Source organism: Eucyclogobius newberryi, unplaced genomic scaffold (assembly GCF_026437365.1).
Source record: "Eucyclogobius newberryi isolate DKJ021-1_F unplaced genomic scaffold, fEucNew1.0.hap1 SCAF_5, whole genome shotgun sequence".
Lineage (NCBI taxonomy): Eukaryota > Metazoa > Chordata > Actinopteri > Gobiiformes > Gobiidae > Eucyclogobius > Eucyclogobius newberryi.
The window spans coordinates 15,225,778-15,251,189 of record NW_027316167.1 but is presented as its reverse complement, the minus strand read 5'-3'; the positions used below and the strand labels follow the sequence as shown (position 1 = coordinate 15,251,189).

Sequence of the window (25,412 nt, the reverse complement as noted above, 5' to 3'; positions counted from 1 at the left end):
CTGGTCTGATCTCGGAAGCTAAGCAGGGTTAGTACTTGGATGGGAGACGGCTTGGGAATACCAGGTGCTATAAGCTAGTTAACCCTGCGATGAGCTGGCCCCAGTCAAGGGTGTACCCCGCCTAAGGCCCAAAGTCAGATAGGCTCCAGTCACCCACGACCCCGAACGGAAACAAGCGGCAGAAATGAAATGAAAGAAAAAATCGTATTTGTTCATCTGGATGTCTATGAAGACGGCAAAATGTACCAAAATCCAGGTGTTGTTCAAATCTTGGTAATATCGAAATGTACCGAGCTACTTCCCGAACAGGAAGTAATCATCAACTGACAAATCAACCTTTAACTAAATCAAAAAAGTCTAGAAAATGTCCCAAAACAGGAATAATATCTGTAAATCAAACAGCATAAAAACTGAAAATGACTCTTGTGCCACTAGAAAAAGCCTGTGTCCCATCAGCAGAACCCAGTCCAAACCTGTGCTTTTATCATACATCCCCTTGTGCAACTTATGACACATTCAAAACACACAGCTTTAACATGTGTCCAACTGACTCCACGAGGCCAAGGTGTCCGCTGACATACAAAAGGAAAAAGCGTCTAGATGCAGGCCAGTGTTTTTCTGTAATAATAGCTAGCAGCTCTGTGGCTAAATAATTAATGCGGTCTATCCAATACAAAGTGGAAGGCATGCGAGCTGCACTCTGCTGGCTTCCATCTCACTCTCTATCTCCCCCAATAGACACAAGGCAATGACTATAAGGGCCCATTTTGTTTGTTTGGACATGGTGATGTAGGAAAATAATATCTCTCAGGTGTAGTTAAAACAACAACTGTTAAAGCATAAAATGGAAAATTACGCACAATTATAGCTTTAATTACTTGCATTTGTGTTAATACTTTGTATATTAGCAAGTTTTTTATCAGCTCACAGTGCATATTTAGAATTTTTAAGTAACACTAAGCTATAAATGGTAAGGTACTTAAGTTCCATAGGCCAAAAATGTAACTAGTCAGGGTTTATATATATATGCCCAGTGTGGCGAGATATATTCTGGAGATATGCAAAATGTGTTTTATTGAGTATATCGTTTATTATATTAATTTTACAGATTAAAAATGACCTAAAACAAGACAGAAATGTCTAGTGTAATCTCCCGAGCATGGGTATAAAGTGATATTTCAGATCTTTTGTGAATTATTTTATGGTCTATTGTTGTCGTGAAAACTTAATATTTTTTTGTCAATATAGTCCCAAACCCAGTGTATAAAATGTAAAGGATCATACAAAAAATTGTAAGTTAAAATTAAGGAAAAAAACTAGTATTTTTTTTACTTTTTCTGTTTTTGAGTTAACTTTGTGAGGTGTGGACAAAGACAACATTTGAATAGGCCAAAGTGTAATGTAAGATCGTAATGATTATTTGGCCCATGTCGTTTTGGGGCGCTGTTTATCCACAAAACAGTCCTATCTGCCTTTACAGTGCAATAAAAGCAGAGCGGCCGATCGGAGGTTATGGCAGTCATATGATCAATAGTGACCGGTACAGGTGAACGTCATGACCCCGTCTCTCGCACTCTTCCTCCAAACATCACTTTTCCTCCTTTCTCTCCTCACCTCCTTCTTCCCGATCAATGAACTTCCCCAAGTAAACAGATCCGTCCCAGCGCTCGATGCCCCCCACTGTAACCGGATCTCGCCCCTGCCTCACCCACACCGTCCTGGGCCGATTCAGAGAGGGAAACATGACACTGGCAGTACGCTCCGGCAGCCTCCTCCCCTGGACGGTTGAGGTAAGACGGCTAAATAAAGACTGGTGACATCATCAGCAGACTCTTTATCATTGTTGACATTATGACCTTCTCAACACACTTTATACTACAAGACCAGCATTTTTGTCACTGTAAACGCAGATCATGTTGACTTACTTTTATATAATGACTTTTAGGACCTTCTTGTTCCATGATTAGAGGGTAAATACTGTATATGTTAACAACTATGACACATATTATTATGTAGCGCCATATTCCATATTCTTAAAGTCACAACTTTATGCATTGTTTATAAACTCCATACTTGGCAATGGTGGTAAAATACTTCTTGTAGCCACAGTTGCCCTGGGGTAGACTGACAACAGCAAGGCTGCCAATTTGTGCCATCGGGCCCTTCAACCACCACCAATCACTAATACATCCCACATTCATACAAAGGCAACGTGGTTGAGGACACTGGGCCAATCAATTACAACAATTATTTAATAGAAACATCAAAAATCAAAGGAGGAACTTATGAAATGTGACATGAATAACATCTTATCTGATGTGCAGTGTCTTTAAAAAAAGATCATAATCAAAATCATAACTATAGTGTATCATTCATCTGCAGGTTAATCATTGATATTGTTGTTTCAAGTAATACTAATTTCATGCTAATTTTCATCCTATGTATTTTTTCTAGTGCACTTCTACTATTACTTTATTGATTCAGTCTAGAACAGCAACTCTCTATGTACATTGAGACTTTAAATATATTTATTTAAGACTTTATTTATATATTTTGTATGTGTTTAATAGTTTGTTCTGTCCAGATATGATATGATATGATGATATGAAGATAATGTTTTTATAGTCGATTAGTCATGATTCACACATTCATTCAGTCATAAATATGAAATAAGACGGGAATTGCAATTGAAGAAATTAAAATGAGGAAATTAAAAAACTATCTGCGTTGCTCGTTGTGCAATGAACATAAAAGTCTATCAGCAATTTTTCTAAACTAGATTCTACTTACAGCCGTTGACTTTAAAACACTTGCAGCCCAACATATATGCATTTTCTAAACTGTTCCACTGTTTTTTTTAGTTCATTCCCTTCTATTACGATCAAGTTAGTTCTTTATGGCACAAACTTGCGCTCATATGTCACTGTAGATGTCACTTAGTTCACAAACTTCACAGTGTAGCAGGTGTTTATGAACAAACTGTCTTATCCATCATCCTAGCACAGATTTTCAGACAAGATTCTTCTTTTATTTAGACATCCATCTGGAAAGTCAGTCTGCCCCACCAGCTTGCCCACACAATGCCACCAATGTTTGTTTATTAATGAAACACGTCCCCATTTTGCCCCTCCTGCAAACGTAAAACCATATTTGCATTATATTTTATTATCAAGTTGCAGAAAGTAACGAGGGGAGGAAAATAAATCACAAAAAATCTTGCACTGTGTTTTGCAAAATGACTAGACTCGGAATGAACTCCCCCCATTATTTGTGCCCCGTTCAATACACAAGGCGCCTACAACGTGATACCCAAGGGTGTTTCAACATAAAATTGTTCATTCTTGCAACACCCGAGCGAGTGCGCGAGTGCGAAGGGAGCTAGGACTAATCTATATCAGCCGTGACCCTCAGCAACATGTCGTTATGCTTGCTAATCAGATTTGGAGACGGCAAGTGAAAGGATGGGGGGCTCGCCGGGGACAGTTTGCTTTCACAAATGGATGTGCTTAATATGGGAGATTAATAGACTACTATCTAATCTCGTCTTGTGATTGAAGCTATGATCTGGTTACACACAAGCATGATGGATGTTGAGGTGCGATGCCGCAGTCACATTAACCCTTTCCAGACCAAATATAAGGGGCTTCAGGTATGAAATTACACAGGGTTACTTTATAGTGAAATGAAAATGTATAATTTACAGGATCTAAAGAGCGTTGCACTACTTTTATCTTCATCAAATGTGTTTTATGTTGAGAAGATTTAAGGGAAAATATATAGTACTGACGATGAAAATGTAAGATGATCATAAACCAAATACTTACTCCACTTGATTAGATGTATTTTAGACAGTCACAAGCATGCGTTTTTATACAGTGCATTGGAATCTACAATAGGTTAGTTTCCTGCACATATATTGCAACTCAAGTCATGTAACTGTCATATTGTACTGTATCCAAAGTGACATAATTAAATATTATTTTATAGCTTGAAGAGGCTACATTCAAGAAAGGCATTTAGATTGTTTCCTCCATTTATTTTTTCGTTAACCCCTTTCGTTAAGTCCTTTTAGCTGATTGTTTTCTGACTGTAATTCTGGGCTAACAAACAGCCATTCATCTCTTCCTCTACCGCTTGTTCCTGTTAGAGGTGATTGGAGCCTTTGGGCCTTAAGCGGGGTACACTCTGCACAGGGGCCAGCTCGTCGCGGGGTTAACAGCTAACAAACAGTATTAACATTCTATTTACCAAAGACAATAATTCTCTAATAATTCCAAAATTAACTTTAATCAGTTCTACGAATCAATTTTCCTTGTAAGTCACGGTTCCCAAGTCTTTCCTCCCAGAGTTCTAGTAGATGTTGATAGTGACATCATTATTAGGTTTGCCTTTAACGAAACCCTATTGTGTGCCCTTTGTCCCCTCGACACAGACTGAAGGTCAGGAGTGTGGTGTCTGTACAAACAGTGACAAAGATGTCCTTGAGAAAAGATAACATCCAGAAGCACTTGGACTGATCAATAATGAGGTTTGAGACAACCAACAGAGTGCATTACACAGTACAGCCACAGTGTATGACAGGACTAGAGCATAATGACGAAGAAAGTTATCTATTTATGCATTTGTAAAGGTTGTGATTTAAAATGAATGTGATTTTAATGAAAATAAAAATCTGTCATTATCATGTGCAATACTTTGACATAATGTCAATCATCTTGGTGCAATATTCTCTGTCCATATAACAGCTGTAAATAAGAGCGTCACTATTGTTTTTTCTATTGAGCGTTTCTATAAGAGTGTTTTTATAAGTTTAAAAAAAATGTTTTAATAAGTTATCTTTTTTTTTTTTTATTTAAATCTGTACCTACTTTGTGTTGCAACACCAGAATTTCTCCATTGTGGGACAAATAAAGGCTTATCTTATCTTAAAAATTGAGATGATGAATTAACTTAAGTCCATAGTTATCATCATAGCATTGTTTTTTCCCTGTACCAAGTGGGTCATGATTCGGTTGCTGTGGCTCTAAAACACGCTTATATACTTATTTTATTACCTTTTTGGGGACTTTTGGAGGACCACAACATTTTTGACAAAGAAATTCTGACTAATAAGACATGACAATGCCAATACAATACAAGCTTATGTCTAGGGGTGAGTGATATGCCAACAAAACATATATCACAATTTTAAATGTATTGCAATTCATGTACACTAAGTAGCATTTGTTCAGTCCTTAAGAGGTAACTACATCCATCTCCTTCTTTTGAGGGTTCACACTTCACTGCGATTGGTTAAATCCATTTGTCACTCAGAACGTGACTGAGGCTGACCACTAGGAGGAGTGGATGGGGTATTTGTCTGTATTTGAGTGTAGTGCTGCATTCAACAAAGAAGCACTGAATTGTACATATTTAATGTGACAGAGATCTTATTATTGTCATTAGGGATTTTTATGAGCCGATAACCGATATTTGATATCAAACAACGCAAATCTATAAATGTAAACATACATACAAACATATTTATAGCTTAGTTGCTCTTCTATTTCCATTTTTACTCATGAGTCTGTTCAAAAAGACAAATCGGACACACTGAGGAGAAACTAGGAAAGATGAAACATGAGCACACACAGACTGGGGCAATGCCAAAGAAATATCAGCGAGGAAAACTGGTCGATATCGGGCGATTCCAATGCTAGAACCAATATATCGCCCTTTCCTAATTGTTCATTTTTGTCCCACTCTATCTAGATCAATATCTTTCACAAATTTTAGGGTTTATTATTTATACATGTTTAAAAATGAATTATTTATTATTAGTTATTCTCCAAGATGGGTGGAAAAGCCAATTCTTCTTTTTAATTTCCGTTTTTATATACAGTATAAACAAAAAAATCAACTCTTACAATTGTTTCATACTTTATTTTACCATCTCCATTGCATTTTCCGGCCAAAATAATTGGTTGTGATGTCATCCTAGCAATTAAAGTGAGTAGGAGAGATGCCACAGCACACAAAAAACATGTTCATTTTGCTTTAAACTGCGCTGGAGGATGAGGCAGTCTCCATGTAAGGCCCTGTGTAAATCAGAGAAAGCCTGTTGTGCCATTTGTGCCTTGTTAGTCACTACAGCTACACAATGGAGGATGCCCCTGAAGCAAACTAATTATCTGCTACTTAACAGTCCGAACCTGCATCTGCCACAGGCTCTGAAGGAATTGGAGATCCATATTGTTCATTTTCTCTTCCTCTTTTTATAACCACTCTGTGCTTCACTCCCATCTACTATATATTTCCTTGCTGTGTTCACTAAGTTGTTTTCCCTCTTTTGCACAGAACCAGCTGGGGACTGGCCTTGGGATACAAGCTTGAAGCATCCAACCATATGTTGCAAATTTTCACGGAAGTGAACAGAAACGAGGCGGGAAGGGGAGCTGGTTCTCGTTGAAATGAACATTGTAATAGCTAAGTAGGACATTTATCTGGCAGTGCTCGTCTTCCTGTTGAGTTGTCTTCCTTTCCCACAGTGAAACGCTTCATATACCCAGGATTTCTACAGCATACCATACATACACATGCACACACACACACACACTACTGTACCAGGACTTGTGCGCTGCTGAGAGGAGCTGAGGCCGACACAGAGACAGTGAGCTCATTAAGACAGCTTCTCGTTGGATTGAGGCCAAATATCTGCTGGTTATTATAAAGACGCTGATGTAACAGGCCGTGCAAGTGCTGATCTAGAAAAATTTATTCGAGCTACACAGAGTCGGCTGTTATTGTTGTTTACAGTACAACTATGTCAATGTGAGTGGGAAAAAGTGTATGGGAAGTTTCATTCAAAGTCAATAAATCGTCATTAATGGGTTTGATAGAAATAAAACTGAAATACTCAACCAACAGAGAATCAAGGAAAAATCAAGCATAAATTAAGAAACATTTGATTTTCCCTTTTAATATGACTTACGCTTTATTTACGTTTTATTATTATTATTATTATTATTACAACAACAACAGCAACCATTCAAGCTACCAATTTATTGCATTTCCTCTGGACCTCTAACCTTCTGACTATATACATCTCTGACCTTTTCCCCAAAACATGTGCTGCCCCCGGATCCCCCTGAAAAAGAGAGTAAATCTTCAGCTCTACTTTCAGTTTTTTTCTCTCGGCAAACCATACTACATTGCTAGTTCTCAGAGTCTTTATTGTCCTCTAATAAAATCTAATTAGGTTTTTTATTAAACGCCAACGCAAAAACAATTAAGCCATGTCTGAAACACACGACACATGCATCGAACATCCCTACATCCCCCTACATCCCTCTACATCCCCCTACATCCCCCTACATCCTAGAAAGCATCTCCAACATACATAACAGCTTTGCGGAAGAGGGGCTTAATTTTATGACATTTGAGCACACATCTATTGCCCCGTTTCCATTATTCCTTTCCCATGCTTATGTCTTTGCCTCGGGGCAGTAGTACGGGGCAGGCTCTCTCTCTCTCATTAACCTATTGGCTGGATAAATCAAAGAGTAGGGCAGAGCAGGGGACCCTCAGTGCTCCTCCGTCCAGATAAGGAGAACACCCTACACCAGCCCGGAGCCTACAGCGCAGTGATATATGGATCTGGAGGGGCTAATAGCAAAGTATTGACAGGGAAATGGTGTGCTTATTCTGCTACTGCATGCTGAGGAGAGGTCCCCAAAGCAGATGGGAGACACTTTAGGGAGAAGGCAAGAGGGGAGAGGAGGAGGAGTGGGGTGAGAGGAAGTGAAGTAGAAGTGTACAGGGACAAATTAGGAGTCTTTATTGCTTTATTTTGGCCAAATAATCCTGACTGAGCGACAAACAGGCCCTTCAAGTGACACAACAAAGAAAGGGGTATTTTTAAACTGCTAATACTGGGGAAAAGTTTTAAATTACATTTCAAGGCTACTGTGACTATTCACAAGTAAAACAACTATCCAAGCTTATGATCTACAAATGTTTTATCTTATCATTATTTGTAGGATTTGCTCCACAAATTTGGCGTATTCATTTGAAGGCTCAAAGTCTTACTTTTCAACTGACAACAATCACATCTTTGGGTGGAATAATGGCACAACTCTTGTTTATTTTTGTTGACATAGAAGACATTGGACTTTGTGCCAGTTTTTGTTTCATGCGGATAGGCTTAGAATTAAGATATATGAACCATAAACAAAGTCAACAAAAGTGCAATCAGACAATGTTCTATGATGGAAAACCTGCCATCCAGCTTGTTTTTATGTTACTTCTTAAAGTAAAAATATGTTATTTTGAAGAGCAAATTTATATCTGCTCTCATCCATATTCCAAAATGGTACTTATTCGTAAAAAGTCAGATTTTATTATTTTACTTTGGCTTTCAACTCAGCTTTAAACCAGTTACAGATCTCAAGTATCTTATTTCTTTCTTCTGCTTCTTTTTTTTTATTTTATTTAAATTTTTTATCTTGACACCTTTGGTATTATATACCTTGCACATCTTAACATTGTGCAAAGTTCTGTGGATTTTGTAACTTCTTTAGTCAGCCAAGGTTAGTAATACTTATAATAATACTTAATACTTTTGTCATTTTACACATAATCAAACTATGGAAAATCATGACTTGACATGAGTTTTGAATTGTGATACCCTTTTGACACGATGTACATGATCCTGAACACAAAGGTAGTAACACTCTTTCTGTCAGTGATCATAGATAAAGACATAGGCTGAGCTCCCATTGGTGGGACCTTTAATGTTGGAGTCAGTAGGTTATCGCTGTGGGGCCTGCACCTTGCTCTAAGTGCCAGGATTTATCAAACTAGTCGCTCCTGCTCTGATGGGGCCTAATGGTAACACTTCATCAAGCTCAGTACAGATGTGCAGAGTAACCGCTACTGCTACGGCTGATAAAGAAGTTACTGCCACTACTGTGCTACCAATCTACACTAACCCATGCAAATTATACAATAAAACAGGATGGAAAGTGGTTATAAGCAAACTACTTCAAGTAAATTATGGCAAATTAGTGCTGTATGGATTAGTAATTTAACTGCAAAATGTAATTATTATGCTTTTGTTACTGTTGTTCAAACTATGCATTTGTAAGGGAAAATATGGTGTTGTTAATGCAGTACTGAGCAATTTAGTAACTACAACTACTTACGGTAATCTACAGGGCTAATGCCAATAAAAATAACAGCAAATGCACACTACACAGTGATAGGCCTGTCACAATTGCGAAATCATTCTGAAATACAGACGAAACCACAATATGTTTACAATTATCTCAAAGAACTCAATGTATTATGAGCCGCAATAAATAAATAAATAAATAAATCGCCGAATGAAACACTTAAGTAGTTAGTCATACAATTTATTTATTCAACCGTCTACTGCTCAAATCTCAAATCTCCACAAAAGATTGTTCCATCTATAATTTATTGAACAATAAATCGATATATTGTGACAGGACAACACACTGAACTTGGCTAATTTTTGACTGAACTGGATTATCAACTAAGCCTGAAGCAGAACTCTGTGTGGTCAAAATGTAGAAAGGAAAGTTACACACAATGTTATAGACGAGTGAACATACATGACCTGCGTACAGTACTAGCATTAGCACGATAATCTCATAGATCTTTGAGTGACACTGCCTCCAATCCAGCTCATTCACAGCCATGTTTACATCTGGATGCTAAGCACTGCACTGGGGCCCGTCGGCGCTCATGATTACCCACTTGACATCTTTATAGCTGTGTGGCAGACATGCTCTCCAACCAAACCGGAGAGAGCCCCCAGAATGCCAAAGCGGCCTAGGCAAACCTCTCTGCTGTGGGACATGTAAGTTTTGTGTTGAAATAATTAGCCTGCTTAGCTGCCATCTGGGCTCTGCGTGCTGGCGTGTGGCTGTAGCAGGTGCTTCATGTGTAATGCCACAGAGAGACATTCAGCAGATGCTCATGAGTGGAGCGCCACGACCAGACTGGCACAGATCTGGGGTCAGAAATGGCCTGGATGAAACTCAACTGAAGGTGTAGGAGGAAATGAACAGTTTCTTTATTATTTAAAAGGGGATAACAATAATGCATTGAATTAATAAAATAAGCTGCAATAGAAGAGAGTGAATACAAAAACTACCACAAGCAGGGCTTTAGGTCTCTGCTAAAAGTATGGGTTTGTATATAATATATACACTAAGAATCATTAAACTGTAAAACCCAATGACTATTATTTAACTTTTGTGTTTTAAAGATTACACTTAGCTAATAGTGATGCTACTTAGCATAATGCAAGATATTTAGAATATTTGTGACCGCAACTAAATTAGATATAGTCATATATATCAAAATATACAGACATGGTAGAATATTCTTCTGATTTAAAAACTAGCTGCTTTTGAAAATGTATCATTGAATTCAGACAGTAAAAATCATATAAGCTTCACAGTTTTTCAACTAAATATCCAGATATAGCGCTGTAAAGATCCAACTAAAATAATGCCTTTTATAAACAAAGCCAAAACCAATATCAACCCAAACACTGTCCATTTCTGCCAAGTCATCAAATCTACAGTAACTCCATTCCTTCTGACCAAACCTTATCAGTGAAAAGCAGGACCTTCTTAACGACTGCCCTTGCACACAAAACCCGACTCTAAGACAGTTTTAAACATCTCTCTCTAAACATTTTTGAGCCGATCACCAGACCAGCCAGTAACTTGATAAGGCCCTGGATTTACTCGATGAGGTAGAAAGTTCCTGAGCAAGCAGCCGGCGTGCGGTTGTTGTTGTTCCCAGAGGGCTGAGAAACCGTATCTGCCCTGGAGAAAGCATCCTCTTTGGTAAGCACTTCTTATCCAGGCCATCACTGCAGGCCGATAGCAGCGAGCAAGGTAATATCCAGTAACTGCAGCTTTATGTGCGATCCAATACACGGATCAATCGCTGGGACAAGAGCCTCGCCATTAACCCCCAAAAACTCTCTCTCTCTTTCTGTCTTTCCCCAATGGCTGCCTCTTTGTTTTGATAATGCCACTGAAATCATTTGACAGTAATCAGCCACTGCATGTATTTGTATTAGGGAGTGAAATGCTTGTGGTTTATTTCAGTGTTAGGAAGGATGGTGCTAGAAAGATGCTACAGAGGAGGAAGAGAGCAAAAGCAGGGAAGACTCAGTGGGGTTGTTTGAAAGTCCCAATACTTCTGGGAGCCTTGCCCCATATATTGTCCCATGTGACTGAGCACAAGAAAGACTGACTGAAGCAAAGATACAGTATGGAGCACAGCGGAGCATTTCAATCTCTCTGGATGAATATAAATAGATAAACAGGCACCAAAATTAGTCAAATCTGCTTTGCCTCGATGACAAGTGGGGTTAGGTATTATGTTAAAAATACAAATTTGGGGGAGAGGTATCAGAAGTGCCAACCAAGACTTCTTGATGTAAACTATATGTTGTTTTGAATATAATTAAATAAATATATTTTTGTTATTGTAGCCATTTTAAAAATATGCAGTGCAAGACAGATATTTGGTTATTCGAGAGGTGAATTAATTTACGGTAAAAGAAAAAATAGTACAAAAGTAAATAAAGAAAAAAAGCATTCTTAGAAGCATCTAGTCTACCAAGAGTGTATGAATTTTGCACAAATCTCCATCATTAAAAATGTACCTTACATAAATTAATCACTACTGTAATTTTAATATATTAATTTAGTCTTTACAATTCATGCAGAATTCACAATTAAGAGTGATATTGTCTATCAATGATAAAACAGTTACATGACCTGCTCCAGAAGTTTAGTCACAAACTTTTTTTCCATTAAAAAAGCAGACGACTGCATAATTTTAGGCTAAACTTACCTCAAGCCTTTCTTTTCGATGGAGGTCAAGACCCCTGATTTTGGTCCAAACAGGAAGGTTCTCTTTTCCAGGGAAACGCCAGGAGGCCGAGCGGTGGCTAGTAGCAACAACCGGCTCCATCACAACATGACAACCCAGAGCGAGCTACGTCCGCGCGGTCCACGGCCGGTCCCTCGTCCTCCAGCCCGGCAGCGGAGACCAGGGGACAGGCACACAGGGAGAGGCTCTGCGCTGGACTGGGCTCTGCTTGGAGGCTTTTTCGTCCCTCTCCTTCCCTGAATGAAAGCAATCCCTTGGAGTGAATGGGTAATGAGAGACCGGCTCCTGAGATTTTAGCTTTCTTAATCATGTTCATAATTAATTCAAGAACATTGATAATTTCATTACATTCTTTTTGTCTTATCAATAAATGATGTGGCTGCACTTTTGGTCTTGTGTATACGGGGAGAGGGAGGACAGAGGGGAGAGAGAGAAAGGACACCGGCGAGTAATACTGCACTAAAAGCACACGAGATGGAAAATGATACAAACAGGCAAGTGGTAATTATAAGCTTTGACCAAGCCACTAGCAGCACAATATGAAGTCAAGTGGCTACAAATAATTAATAAGGCCCCATGGTGGGTGGGTGTATGGCGACTGAGTGGGAGTGGGCTACTGCAACAACATTATTTTACCTTCTGAGCTCCTATAGGTCGCATCTTTATGACCGAGACACAGGGAAGGTAAGGACAAGGTACGAATTTACTGGTAATGTGTCAAAATGCCAGGGTATGGTTAAGGATTGATTGTCATATTTACAAAATTGGCCTAAATTTGACCGTTAATGCTCACAAAAATACATCCTTTTTAATTCTTATTCTTCTTATTATTATAATATAGCAAATCATTGTTGACAGTAGAGACATGATATTATTAAGCCATAATGTAGCCTGCTAATTATTTCTCTTTTGAATATTTGTTCCTGATATTTTAAAATCAACAGACCATATGTTCTAAAATGTGAACACATCCTATGACCACATTTTTAACTTTTTAAAAATTATAATTAACTATAAGTAATTTGTGTCCACAGAGAAGATGCAATTTGGGGCAATTTAACTCAGGTCAATAGACCACAGATAGTTCTTATCATTTTTTTTTTTTAAATTTGTAAAGGAACAACACATACAAATTACACAGGTAAATATGTTATAATTATAGCCAACGTGGCTAATTTCCATCTTAAAACCCTTGGCAGATTGATATCAAAATTGATTAACTGTAGGTTAAGTTATCTGCTATAGGCAATTTTTTTCTAATACATTTTTATCAAAGAATTGTCTCACAACTTATGTTCATTTATGCATAATTGTTACCCAAGCAATTTTAGACTATGGCAGACATCTACAGTAACTCCTCACCTCTGAAGAGTCTGATGTTAGATAACATTTGCTTCTGATAAAGAGTTCAAGTTTCAGGACTGTTATTAAGAAAAAAAGACTGCCTCAGTCCTTTGTTGGGCCAAGAAACGAAAAGGAAAAACCCTGTGTTAACTGGTGGAATAAACTATTTTGTGTTGAGCAAGAGGAGTAATGACATAACATGTATATTTAATAGATCGTCATAATGACCCTTCACCTCTGCAAACGCTTATAAATTCTGTGCTTTATCAATCGAACGTTCGTGTTCAAAAAGAGCTGGAAATAGAACAAGGAGCAGGGCAAAGGGAGGTAACTGATAGCTATAATACAGTGAGCCTGAGGATGATTTGTCTGTTAAGCTCAGTTATCTTCACTTCCTTTTGAAACAAGATGAATTGTTGTAGGCATAAGTGATACAGTAAATATTGAAAAATCAGTTTTAGGCCTGAAATCAGACCAGAATAAGGTCTGCTGTCCACTGTTAAATTTGTTTACTGTAATTATTATGTTTTTTAATTAAAGTAATATTATTTTAAAGTAAATATATATTTTTACAACATTAATGCATACTTTTTACTTGAGTGATATTGTAAGATAATGCAACTTTAACAGGATTTGTAATATATTGGCAAATTCAACATTCAAGCATACCAAGGCAAAATGTTATGTTCTGAAAGATTTAGTTTCAATCTTGGATTTGTTTCTTTTGACTTAATTCCTGTACATCTGCATCATAGAGGAGGGATCCTAACGGGAGCTAATGGATTTCTAGTATGACACACTGTAACACAGATTGGTAAAGTTACATGAGATTCAAGCACTTTATATCCTATTTATTTCTGCCACAGGCTTTAGTCCTGAGATGTGACTGGCCAACACAAGAAACCTTTAATAAAACACTAAAGTAAAGAGGAGAAAATAGAGATTTACAACCAGCCATTTTGACAGTGAACTTGATATAAGGTGTTCATAACAAGTTTTGCATTTTATTCCCCCTCCCCACACACATTTGAATCATATTTTATGTGATCTATGTGTGCAGCTCTCATCCTGTTGCTGTCACGCCTCCTCAGCACAGTGTCCCTCTAAAACAGATTGCAACAATACTTGTAATGATGGGCCTTCCCAGCTGTGCAGCACCAGAATGGAAGGAGCTATAGTATTACCATAATGCCCAGCCCTGCTCGGTCCCAGGGGTCCCTGCGTGGGGATGTGGGTAGCTCAGTGGAGGGGTCTGGGCTGTGACAGGCTCAACCTGCCCTGGGCAATGTAATAAAAGCTGTGGTAGAGATGGTGGCACTGCTGCTGGAGCTGTAGAGGATAAATATAAACTAGGCCCACATCAAGGAGCCGACCCTGCGGTCACAGCCTGACTTACATCCTAATAATTAGACCCCCATCCAATAAAACACAGATTTGTAGCTATGCATCTATTTTACTTGTGTTTATTGCAGCAGGATGCATGAATAGGAACTTGATGATGGCTAAGAAAATAGATACTAAAATATTCCCCATGATGTCAAATTTCATAAAAGGGAATAACAACAAGCTTGTACATTAAGAACAAAACATCTAATAGTAATCATTGTTGCACTCCTGATTGTGTTTGATCTGCTAAGTTTGGGCTGATTAAAAATGTTTTTAAGGAAAAATGAATACATTTAATCATGTCAAGTCACCATCAAAGTTTTTTCCAAATATTTTCACGGACAGTTATTCATTTATTATTATGAAAGGAGGCCTGACATGAGCGAGGGCTTCTCTTCTGACAGGGGCAGTGACAGTGCAGCAGGGGGGAGCAGGCTAATTAAAGAAAGCATTTGTCACAGATTAAGCCTTAAACAGAAAAGGTCATCTAGGCACCAGTGTGCACTGTGGCGCTGCTGTGCTCTTAGGGCAGTCTAAACCTTTCTCAGCTAAATGCTAAAGATGCTATTTGGCAGTGATGGGGGAAGGGAGCCTCCAGCTTCACCAGTCTGAGATTGACACTAGGGTCATTGGTTCTTTACTGTCCATTACACACGCTGGTCAAAGCTGGTGATCGGTGTCATTTAGAGATGAAAAATAAGCGCTGGGATAAGATCAATAGCAGCAACCGACTGTTACAGCAGTGATTAATCGACTGTCGCCAATTAAAGCCTGGCCTGTTGTAAAGCAATGCAAACTGCAAATGTGAGCTATGATAACAAAATATATTTTTTCATACTTTCGTTTTTATACATTTGTATTGAGTGTTCTTTGACTTTTAATTTGTGTTAATTATTAAGAAACTACAGGTGTAAAAGTCTATAATGCAATAGTTTTGCCAAACCATAGTTTTATTCATTCATTTATTTTATTCATTTCAATTCTAAGGCAGATGATTATACAAATTGCTAAAATGTTATACACAGGAATTTTTTCGTCTTTTCAGCTTGTGGTTCACACCATGAAAAAATATCAACAAACAAAGTGCCTAATGGAGATGTTTTTAAACCAGAGTCAGTGTACAAGGCTATTTGTAGTCAGTCAATTGTAATCATATTAGATCAGAGGAAAGATTGTTCGGGTTAGAGATACGATGAAGAGCAGGACATGTTGGTTTAGATATGAGTAATGGGTCTGCGGAGTTTAACTGTGCTGGTGGTGCCATTTTAAATATATACACTCAAAATGATGGTAATGGTAGACCACTATGAGACATTACTTATAAATTAGTCTGTGTACCTGAGATGAATGCTATTCATCATCTTTATAATAGGCAGGACAAAATTTGCAATTTCAAGTATTTGACCCCATTGAAAAAAAGAAAAGGTCAGAAAGGCCTATGTTTTTTTTTTTAGGTTGAAGCAAATCATCTGTTCCCTTCTTCCACATATCCATGAGTTTCTGAAAAATCAAACATTAAGACCTTTGCCATAGTGATTTACAATGTTGGGGAAAAGCCCATGTTGCATGTAACAGGAAGTTCAAACACAAATGGCCACTTTAAAGGATGCACCATGTCACTTTTTCAGGTGGAGGATCCGCCAGCTTGTCGGCACGGAGATGTAACCTTGCCCAGAATGTTCCACAGTATGGCATAAAACTTGTCTCCATAGAAACAGGGAGATGACGATAAGGGCAAGTTACTTGTCAGATTTGTGGAGTGGTGACCCCACTAACAACAATAATATATGTTCAAAGTAATTTTTGAGCAATAAAAGCACCTGCAATTGAATAAATACAAAGTACATCAGTTGAATGCCACACAGTGGAACATTCCAGGCAAAGCAAAAATATCTGCAATGAGTGAAGCAGGCAGCAAACCTCCACCAAAAAGTTACACATTGCACCTTTAATTATTACAAATGTAAATATGTAAATGTAGTTTATGTGTACCATTAGAACAAACGCTAATAGGGTGAATGTATTTCTTTGTCAAACCATACTTTTTTTTTTTTTTTTCGTGTGTTACATATTTTCATATACTCTGGTTAATGACCACCATGCATGCGTTTACTAAGTCGGAAAAGTAATCAAAGTTCTTCTGTGGCGTTACAAACCTGATCTCAGAATCCAAACCGGAGACTTTTCTCATTGCAGAAATATTGCGCGCGCTCCTTTTTGGTCCTCTCGGCTCTCCGTGGCTGAGCCTGTGCGGTGGTCGCGCCATGCTCCTGTTCTGGGGGGAAATTCGTCTTTGAGGAAGTTTTCTCCTTGTGTGCGTCGTCTGAACCCTCAAAACATGGCGCTAAACTTTCAAGCATCAACGTTGACGCTGACTCTGCCCATTTCTTGTCAAATATGTCTCGGGAAGGTGAGCAGTTAGCTAACGTTGCTATTTGACGCTTTACGGCAGTCGTTGAAAATTGATTGTTTACAAAATGCTTGACATCACCATTTACGTTCAACTGACATTTGATCACTTTCTAACGTCATAGATTGTCTTTTATTTGTTCTTTTTGCACTTTTGTCTCCTGCAAATGTATGTAATAATGCTGTAACACTTTAAATAGGTCAGACAGCCCGTGATATGTGCAAACAACCACGTGTTCTGCTCCACTTGTATGGAAATGTGGTTGAAGAAGGCGAGCCAGTGCCCCACGTGCAGAGTGCCCATCACAGCAGAGACCCCCTGCAGAGAAATCATTGGTGAGTGTGGATCAGGCCACATAAGCACCGAGGTAATGTGACCAGGCTTCAGCTGCCTGTTGTCCAGTGTAAATACAAGCGACACAAACCCTATGAGGCATATTCCCTTTCAGAGGGATACGATTTATTATCCAGGCTTGTCATAGAGGTGCATGTTGCAGATGAGCTTTTAGTTTATTCTGTGCTGGCCTATGTTTTACTGTTGTAATTGGAGTGACATGGAGGGACAACTTCCTTGATAATTACTGCAATCGCATGATATGATACTTAGTTTTTATCATGACACACATAGAGAGATTGGCATATAAATATTACAAACCTGAAAGCCAGTACACCCAAAAAGTCTTTTGGTTTTTTTCTTATTCCTACAACAATCAAATCATCTCATGCTTTCTATGTAAATCTCCCTTTAAAAAAAGTCCAGTCCATCCTGCAGTGGTCGTGGTTAAGGTTCAAGTATCATGTGAATGAACTGAAACAAAACACAAACGTTTATACATGTATTTGAAATATTTCAATCCAAATGTTTACAGTAATTTTGGTTAGATTTTTTGATATGAATATCTGTTTTTCCGTAATGTATATCTCACCTCTGTATCCAGGCTTGTCATAGAGGTGCATGTTGCAGATGAGATTTTAGTTGATTTTGCTGTGGCACTTTTGAACGTATAATGATGCTCAAGTTGCTCTTTTGTCTGTTGTGAGCTGAGAAACTGTCAACTCCTCACCCACTCAAGTGGCCCAAGCTTTTTTCACTGACCAGACAATATTGTTAGAGAAGGATTTGTCAATAGTTACTAGAGCTGTAACAATATCCAAATCTTGGTGTACAATTATTATATCATGTGTGTTTATGTGAATTATTACATATTCCAACGAATTAAGATTTCTTTATAACGGTTGATAACAGTTAACGCTGTCTGCACTGAACTGGATCATAGTCTATGTAGTTCACACTTAGTCTTTTGCTGCAGCAAGACGATGTATATAAGCAAAGGAGTTTATAATATGATATATTGTAACATCCCACAATATTATTGAGACTTGTAACTATATGATGTCACTATGTTTTGGTTATTGTTACTTTTAGTTACTTGATGGTAGTTTTATTGGTTTATTAAGCAAAGCAAGCTTTACATTCAGAGTTTTCTTTTTTAGGAGGTACTAATGACAGTGACCACAAAGAGAGCGCTTCTACAAGGAAATGCTTGCGAAAAACAAGAGGGGAGCTGCTTTTTAGGGAGTATGAGGTATACAACACAATTATTTTACAAACTTATAACTATGAGTCTTTACAGTTACAAAGTAATCTTAAGATTAACTTTTAACTGTAAAGAAAGACATTTAATTTAGCTGCAGAATGGTCTGCAGTCTTTATAATAAGCTTTATTATAATGCATTATTTCTAATTTATTCAATTGTTGTATAGGATGAAATTGAAGGCTTGATCCGGGACAATGAAGAGCTGAAAAACAAAAATCAACATCTGGAATCTCAACTGAAGACTGCTCTGGATCCCAGCTTGATCAACACAGTGGTGAGTGATGACAAAAGAGTGGATTCCTTCATCCTGGAGGAACTGACCAAAAAGCTGTGTGCTGCCACTGACGCTTGTGAGAAAGTAAAGCAAGACATGGACAGGCTTAAGGAGGTACAGTGCAGTTCATTCATTTGATTACTCTCAAGTTTATGAATTTGTATTTATAATTTGTAACCAACTTTTATAAAAAAAAAATCAACTTTGTTACAGGCAAACAAGGCTTTACGATCTCAAAACATTGACCTTGTACAAGAGAACATGAGGTTGAAAGCTGAGGTTGCAAGCAGGTCGCCTCAAAAGTAAGTCTACAATTTTCCATTTGCCACTAACTCTTGCAGATGAAATAAAAGCTTCAGCAACTTTTCTTTCATAAAAACACACAACAGTCAGACTAAAACCTCAGTCTTATCACTCATCTTTGTGATCTCCATCTCATATGCTATTAATATCCTTAAACGTGTTTCTTCATTTCGGTTAATTTTCACATTATTGTTGCATTTTTCAGGAAAAGTTTACATTTTGTAGCTATGTAAAATAATGTGCCGGTTTCTACAGGTTTGGGCGTTTCACAGTGGCAGCCCTCGAGTCCAAAATCCAGCAGTATGAGCGTAACATTGACCAGCTGAAACGGGCTCTTGAGCGCAGTGACCAATACATTGAAGAGCTGGAATCACGCATCAAAAAGCCAGCGAGGAAAGGTGCTGAATTACAGGAACCTGTCAGACAGCGCAACACGAGCGGGCCAGAAGACTTCACGCAGGAACAGAAGATCAACATGATGATGAGAAGTTTGAGTGACAACGAGCGTCTGTCCATCTGCAGCAATCCAGAGGCAGACTCTCGGACATTTCCTCAAACCCACAGCTTGATGTTCCTGCCGTCGGGAAATCACACAGAATTTACGAAGACTGAAAAGCAGAAGAGCGAGGACTTGAATGGCACCAGTGCTGACTTAATGCCTACCACTCCATCTTCAGCTTTTCGCTCTTTGACATTGAAAAGTCCCGGGATTCGTGAGAAAAAGGTTGCATTTAAGCCTGATTCTTATCTAAGGAAGCTTGATTTTGATGATTTTCCTAGTCCAAGTAAAGATAGCGCTGCAGAAAGTCAGTTCATTTGTCTCGATAAGTTGAATCCAAATACTGATGAGGAGACCAAGCCAGCTTTCTGGGACGCCTGGAATAAGTCTAAACCTCTTGAAGAATTATGTCCAGGCCCAAGTACACAGAGCCCACTCAAAGGAGCAGCATCAAATGTTTCCTCTGACAGTTATCAGATGATGAGTGAGGCATCTATGGATGCTGCTTACCTGGATAAAATCTCAGAGTTGGACTCAATGATGCTGGATGGAGAGAGTCTGAGCAGCCGCGGCTCACAGCTCTCTATGATGTCCTCTCCTTCAACAGATCTAGAAGCCACTTTAGTCTCAGAAACGCAGTCCACCTCGACTTTTGTTCCAGTTCAGTGTGGAAAAGATGTATTGTTCAGAAACAAACAAGACCAGCCCAAAAGTGAACCTAGTGACTTAAACCTGCCTAACAAAGAGAGTTCAAAAGTAGTGAATTTACCTGGAGAAAGTGGCGAAGATGGTGTTGGTGTTCAAGAAGGACTCTCCCAGTCTGACGAACTATCCTTTGAGCTGTTGTTTGATTCTCTGGATGATAAAGATGACGCCTCATGTCAAGAAGACCCAAACGAAGCCGGCTGTTTGTCATATTGCGACGATATACCTGAAAATGCAAGCGATAGAAACACAATGAATATGATACAAGCGACAAAGAGGAAGTCCTACAGCCCTTTTAGCACGAGCAGTCCCACAAAACTGTCCAAGCTCATGTGACGTGTCCGATATTGAGGAGGAACATCAACAACTTTGTTTATTTACAGTAAATTGATGTGCATTGAGTTTTTTGTGGTAATTGTTGTGATCGGTCAAGTTTGACTATTTTTCCACATCTGTTTTAGTACTGCTTGGTAACAGGGGAGGGAAGAAAATATAATTATCAAAATAGAAAGTATTGTGGGGAAAAAAGTTGTTAGCTAACTACAATACAGATTAATATGCAAAAATTAAATAAAAAATATGCAATCACGTGTGTTGTCTTTGGCATTACTGATAGTCCTTACAGCAATGTATTTATTATGTATTGTTTGAAATCGCTTTTATTAGTCTTTGATAAAAAGTATTATAAATTATCTCTTTCCAACTTGTAATGGGGCTTAATAACATGCATACTTATTTAAATTTAACGTGTATGTTTCCACATACCTCCAATCACGGCCTGACATTTTAATTGCGCAGCCTTTGTGGTTTGAATAAATGAAGTGTTAATTCATTGGGATTAATTAGGGTAAAGACTAGAGTGACACTGGTGTATTATATTTGTTTAGTGCTCATATGGGTCTTTAATGATGGCCAATAGTGCCATTTGTTTGGATAAACTGTTGGTCAAGATGAAAGAAAACACTGGTTACATAACATATTTTACTCATAATGCACTTGAAATGTTCGCACTATGGCTTTAATGTAATGTTTTGGATTAATGGCTTTATCCAATAAAATGAAACACTGCACACATAACAGTGTTCTAACCAATATAAAACGAGTAAAGCTGTTTTCTTCTCATCTTTGGTTACAAATGAATGAACAATAAAAGCAGCGTTATAAATGGTATAGGGTTTATATCTTATAAGCCAGCCCAACATATACAGTATGTGTCTTCAAAATCACACTTGCACCGCGCGTGAGGGTGGATAGCAACGTGAATCCTTGAGGTGGAAGAGAGAAGAAAAAAAGAAACCGCACGCGTCTAGTCTCCAGATGTTGCAGCCCGTGCCCTGTGAGCAGTCTCTGTCAGCCTGCTGCACGCTGCTCTGCCCGCGCGTGTCTCGCGAGAGCAGCAGAGTCCAGGCTTGGACGAGATCTGAGGCGCTCAGGTGTAAGAGGCTCTCTCATCCCCAGCAGTGGGAAACAGTAGACAGATAAGTGCGTCTGAGAGACTGCAGGCATCTCTGTGATCTCCGAGCTCAAGGCTGCTCTCGCGAACTCTACTCCGCATCATTAACCGGATAGGCAAAGGGGATCACTGTGTATCTATGACTAGTTTCCAGCTCTTCTAGACGATTCCCCCTGTTTTTTTTTCCCCCGTGCGCGCTGTTTAATTGGAGACGCTCGCCAAGATGATGTCCATGAACAGCAAACAAGCGCACTTCGCCATGCACCCGTCTCTGCCCGAGCACAAGTACACCACCCTGCACTCCAGCTCCGAGGCGATCCGGAGAGCCTGTCTGCAGACTCCACAGGTAAATTCAATCTCTCCGAAACTTATTTTTTGGTGTCTTCGTGCCGCCTGCGTGTTGCGCGGTCCGTGCGTAAGAACAAGCTACGAGGCACATGCAGCTAAGACGCGCGCTTAATGTATTTTTCATGTGTTCCACGGGAGTGACTCGGACGCGCACAAAGAGCTTTCTGCTAAACTGAAATATTGTGCGTGGACCGTCCTGGGAAGTTGTCTTTCTTTCTGACCAATTTATCAAAAATGATGGATTAAAAAAATGCGGATTCTATGTTTGACTGGATGTTACGATGCTGTTCATAAATGGCGTTTTATTGCGTTTATTATTAAAGTGAATTGACTGCTTGCTGAAATGTGCTATTTTCTGTACAAAAAATATTTAGACATTTAGAATTAAAAAATATGGAAAATGTGTTCGTTACTTTGTCAATCATGGATTATGGTTATTAGTTAGTCTGCCTTTCTGATTTGAGGGATAGAGCATATTTTTCTTTTTTAAGTTGTCTTTTCAATTGTGATTTCAAATGAAATGTCAGCCACATATTGTTGTATTTCACTTAGAAGATCCCATTCTCAAGATAGGCAGAGAAAAATGCAGCTATTTGTTTTATTTACTTGGCTATTATTTTTATTTCCTGAATGATTTTTAAAAACAACTTTTATTAACTTTTAGCTACATTAACCTTCCTTCTCCCCTCTTCTGGTATCCGCAGTTGCAGAATAACATCTTCGCCAGTTTAGATGAGACTCTCCTGGCGCGCGCAGAGGCTTTGGCGGCCGTGGACATCGCCGTGTCTCAGGCCAAAACGCACCCGTTTAAGCCGGACGCCACGTACCACACGATGAGCACGGTGCCCTGCCCCTCCGGGTCGACGGTGCCCCTCGCGCACCATCATCATCACCACCACCATCACCATGGCAACATGGAGCCCCCTGACATCATGGACCACCTCACCTCCCAGTCACTGTCGCTCATGACCGGAGGCGCGCACGATGGCACGGGCGGTGGAGGTGGTGGCGGAGGTGGTGGAGGCGGAGGGCTCATCTCCAGCGCCTCCGCGGGACACCACCATCCGCACATGCACGGTCTGGGACACCTGTCCCACCAGGCCATGAACATGAACTCTCCTCTCACGCACCACGGCCTTATACCGGGCCACCACGGGGGCGGTCAGGTCAACTCTGGAATGCCCTCCATCACTGACTCAGACACGGACCCTCGGGAGCTTGAGGCCTTCGCCGAGCGCTTCAAACAGCGGCGGATCAAACTAGGGGTGACACAAGCGGACGTGGGCGGCGCGCTGGCTAATCTCAAAATCCCTGGCGTTGGGTCACTGAGTCAAAGTACAATTTGCAGATTTGAGTCTTTGACGCTGTCGCACAACAACATGATCGCGCTCAAGCCCATCCTTCAGGCCTGGCTGGAAGAGGCCGAGGGGGCCCAGCGGGAGAAACTGAACAAACCTGACATTTTCAACGGGGGCGAAAAGAAACGCAAAAGGACGTCCATAGCTGCGCCCGAAAAGAGGTCTTTAGAGGCGTACTTTGCCGTGCAGCCTCGGCCTTCGTCGGAGAAAATTGCTGCTATAGCAGAAAAGTTAGACTTGAAAAAAAATGTGGTACGAGTGTGGTTTTGTAACCAAAGACAGAAGCAGAAGAGGTTGAAATTCTCTGCTACTCACTGATGGGTGAAGAAAATTTATTAAAAGAAAAATGACTGAATTTGGGACCAAGGGACACTATAAAGACACCACTTTCAGTCTTTTGTCTCCAGCGGTTTTCCACGCTGGTGCGCAATCGGCTTTAGATCCCACTTCTGAGGCGTCATTTATTATTTTCACGTTGTCGGTGAATGTGAAGTATGCAAATAACAGACACACATTTTGCTCAGTTTTTCGAGGGAAAGTTTAGTCGACATTGCCTTTTAAAAACACATGGAAGAAGAAGGTGATTTGCTTTTTACAATAGCGAGTTCTTTCTAGGCCTATTGTTTGAAATATAGCCATTTAAGAATTACCTCATTGATTATTAACCTGTGTTTTGGTTTGACTCTGTCGATGTTGGTAACTCATCAGTCTGTTCATTTTATTTATTTATTATTTGAAGGCTGCTAATTCAGTTTCCTAATTTAATGGCTTCAAGGTTTAGGCCTGCATGAAAACCGTCTCCCAGACAGAAACTGTCAATAAGCTGTCACATAGATATTTATATTTATTTTAAATTTGCACAAAGACCCTTTAGGTTATTAGATTGGTTAAATGTTTTGTATATAAGACACCACTTTATAAATCAGGACAGTGCTCCTGTGTTTTGGATAAATTAGGTCTATTTCACTATTTGGATTCACAAAGTTCAACATATTGAGCTTGTCTGCTCCCGGAGCAGACATCAGAGGATCATTGAGTTTGCAGTGCAAACACTATGCATCGGATAAAGTCACTGCACCATAGAGAAAGATATACTGTAGATCTGATGTTGTGGGTGGTGTAAGTCACTGTTTAATGCCTGTTTTCACATTGAGACCACCACGTTGTTTGTCGTGTTGATTGTTACAAAAACGTTGTGTAAGTACTATTTTACTTTTGTGCCCACACAAGTATGTTTACAACCTGCGGCGACTTGTGCATCATGGAAATGTCCGTCTCCTTCTCTCACTTCTGTCCACGCTCCTCTGTTGTCCTCTCATTGGTACTATTCATTCTGTAAGCCAAATTTAACAGGGAGGTGTGTTCCAGAAATCTTCTAATAAACTCAAGAAAAACACACACTTTTTCTCTGGTGAATGGCTTCAGGAGATGATGTGTCATCTTGACTCTATTGCCAAGTATTAATTCATAGTTTTTTATGAGTGTGATGATTATTTGAGACTAATATTGCGCAAAACACAACAATGATTAGAAAAAATACGTACACAGGCTTGGAGCAAAATATGACTAGAAGGCCAACAATAACAATAACAACAACAACAACAACAACAATAATAATAATAATAATAATAATAATAATACATAAAAACAACAACATCAATTATAATACATAGTCCTCTGTTATTATTATTATATTATTATTGTGGTTGTTATCATTAATAATTATTATATATAATAATAATAATAATAATGATAATAACAATCACATTTTTTAATTAAATAAGAGCAACCCTTTATAAGCGTCTCAGCAAT

General features: G+C 39.1%; 2 protein-coding genes across 2 annotated transcripts; both read left to right on the top strand.

Annotated features, from left to right (window-relative positions):
• The first annotated feature begins 16,872 nt into the window (after nt 1-16,872).
• Nucleotides 16,873-20,919, top strand: obi1 (ORC ubiquitin ligase 1). The gene is made up of 6 exons (XM_072465087.1): nt 16,873-17,062; nt 17,262-17,397; nt 18,556-18,647; nt 18,827-19,048; nt 19,148-19,236; nt 19,493-20,919. Exons 1-6 carry the CDS (start codon nt 16,991-16,993, stop codon nt 20,775-20,777), a joined length of 1,896 nt encoding a protein of 631 aa, XP_072321188.1. The 5' UTR covers nt 16,873-16,990; the 3' UTR covers nt 20,778-20,919.
• Nucleotides 20,920-21,834: 915 nt separating this feature from the next.
• On the top strand, nt 21,835-24,998 carry pou4f1 (POU class 4 homeobox 1). Its single transcript, XM_072465416.1, has 2 exons — nt 21,835-22,240; nt 22,947-24,998. The coding sequence occupies exons 1-2, from the start codon at nt 22,118-22,120 to the stop codon at nt 23,916-23,918; spliced, it is 1,095 nt and encodes a 364-aa protein (XP_072321517.1). The 5' UTR covers nt 21,835-22,117; the 3' UTR covers nt 23,919-24,998.
• The last annotated feature ends 414 nt before the right edge of the window (nt 24,999-25,412 follow it).

What these genes read in the sequence shown, in the direction of transcription:
- obi1 (XM_072465087.1), top strand. Translation starts at nt 16,991, where the DNA reads ATGGCGCTAAACTTTCAAGCATCAACGTTGACGCTGACTCTGCCCATT. An exon ending in GTCAAATATGTCTCGGGAAG is followed by an intron (nt 17,063 to 17,261) that starts GTGAGCAGTTAG and finishes CACTTTAAATAG; the next exon opens with GTCAGACAGCCCGTGATATG. An exon ending in TGCTTTTTAGGGAGTATGAG is followed by an intron (nt 18,648 to 18,826) that starts GTATACAACACA and finishes ATTGTTGTATAG; the next exon opens with GATGAAATTGAAGGCTTGAT.
- pou4f1 (XM_072465416.1), top strand. Translation starts at nt 22,118, where the DNA reads ATGATGTCCATGAACAGCAAACAAGCGCACTTCGCCATGCACCCGTCT. An exon ending in CCTGTCTGCAGACTCCACAG is followed by an intron (nt 22,241 to 22,946) that starts GTAAATTCAATC and finishes TGGTATCCGCAG; the next exon opens with TTGCAGAATAACATCTTCGC.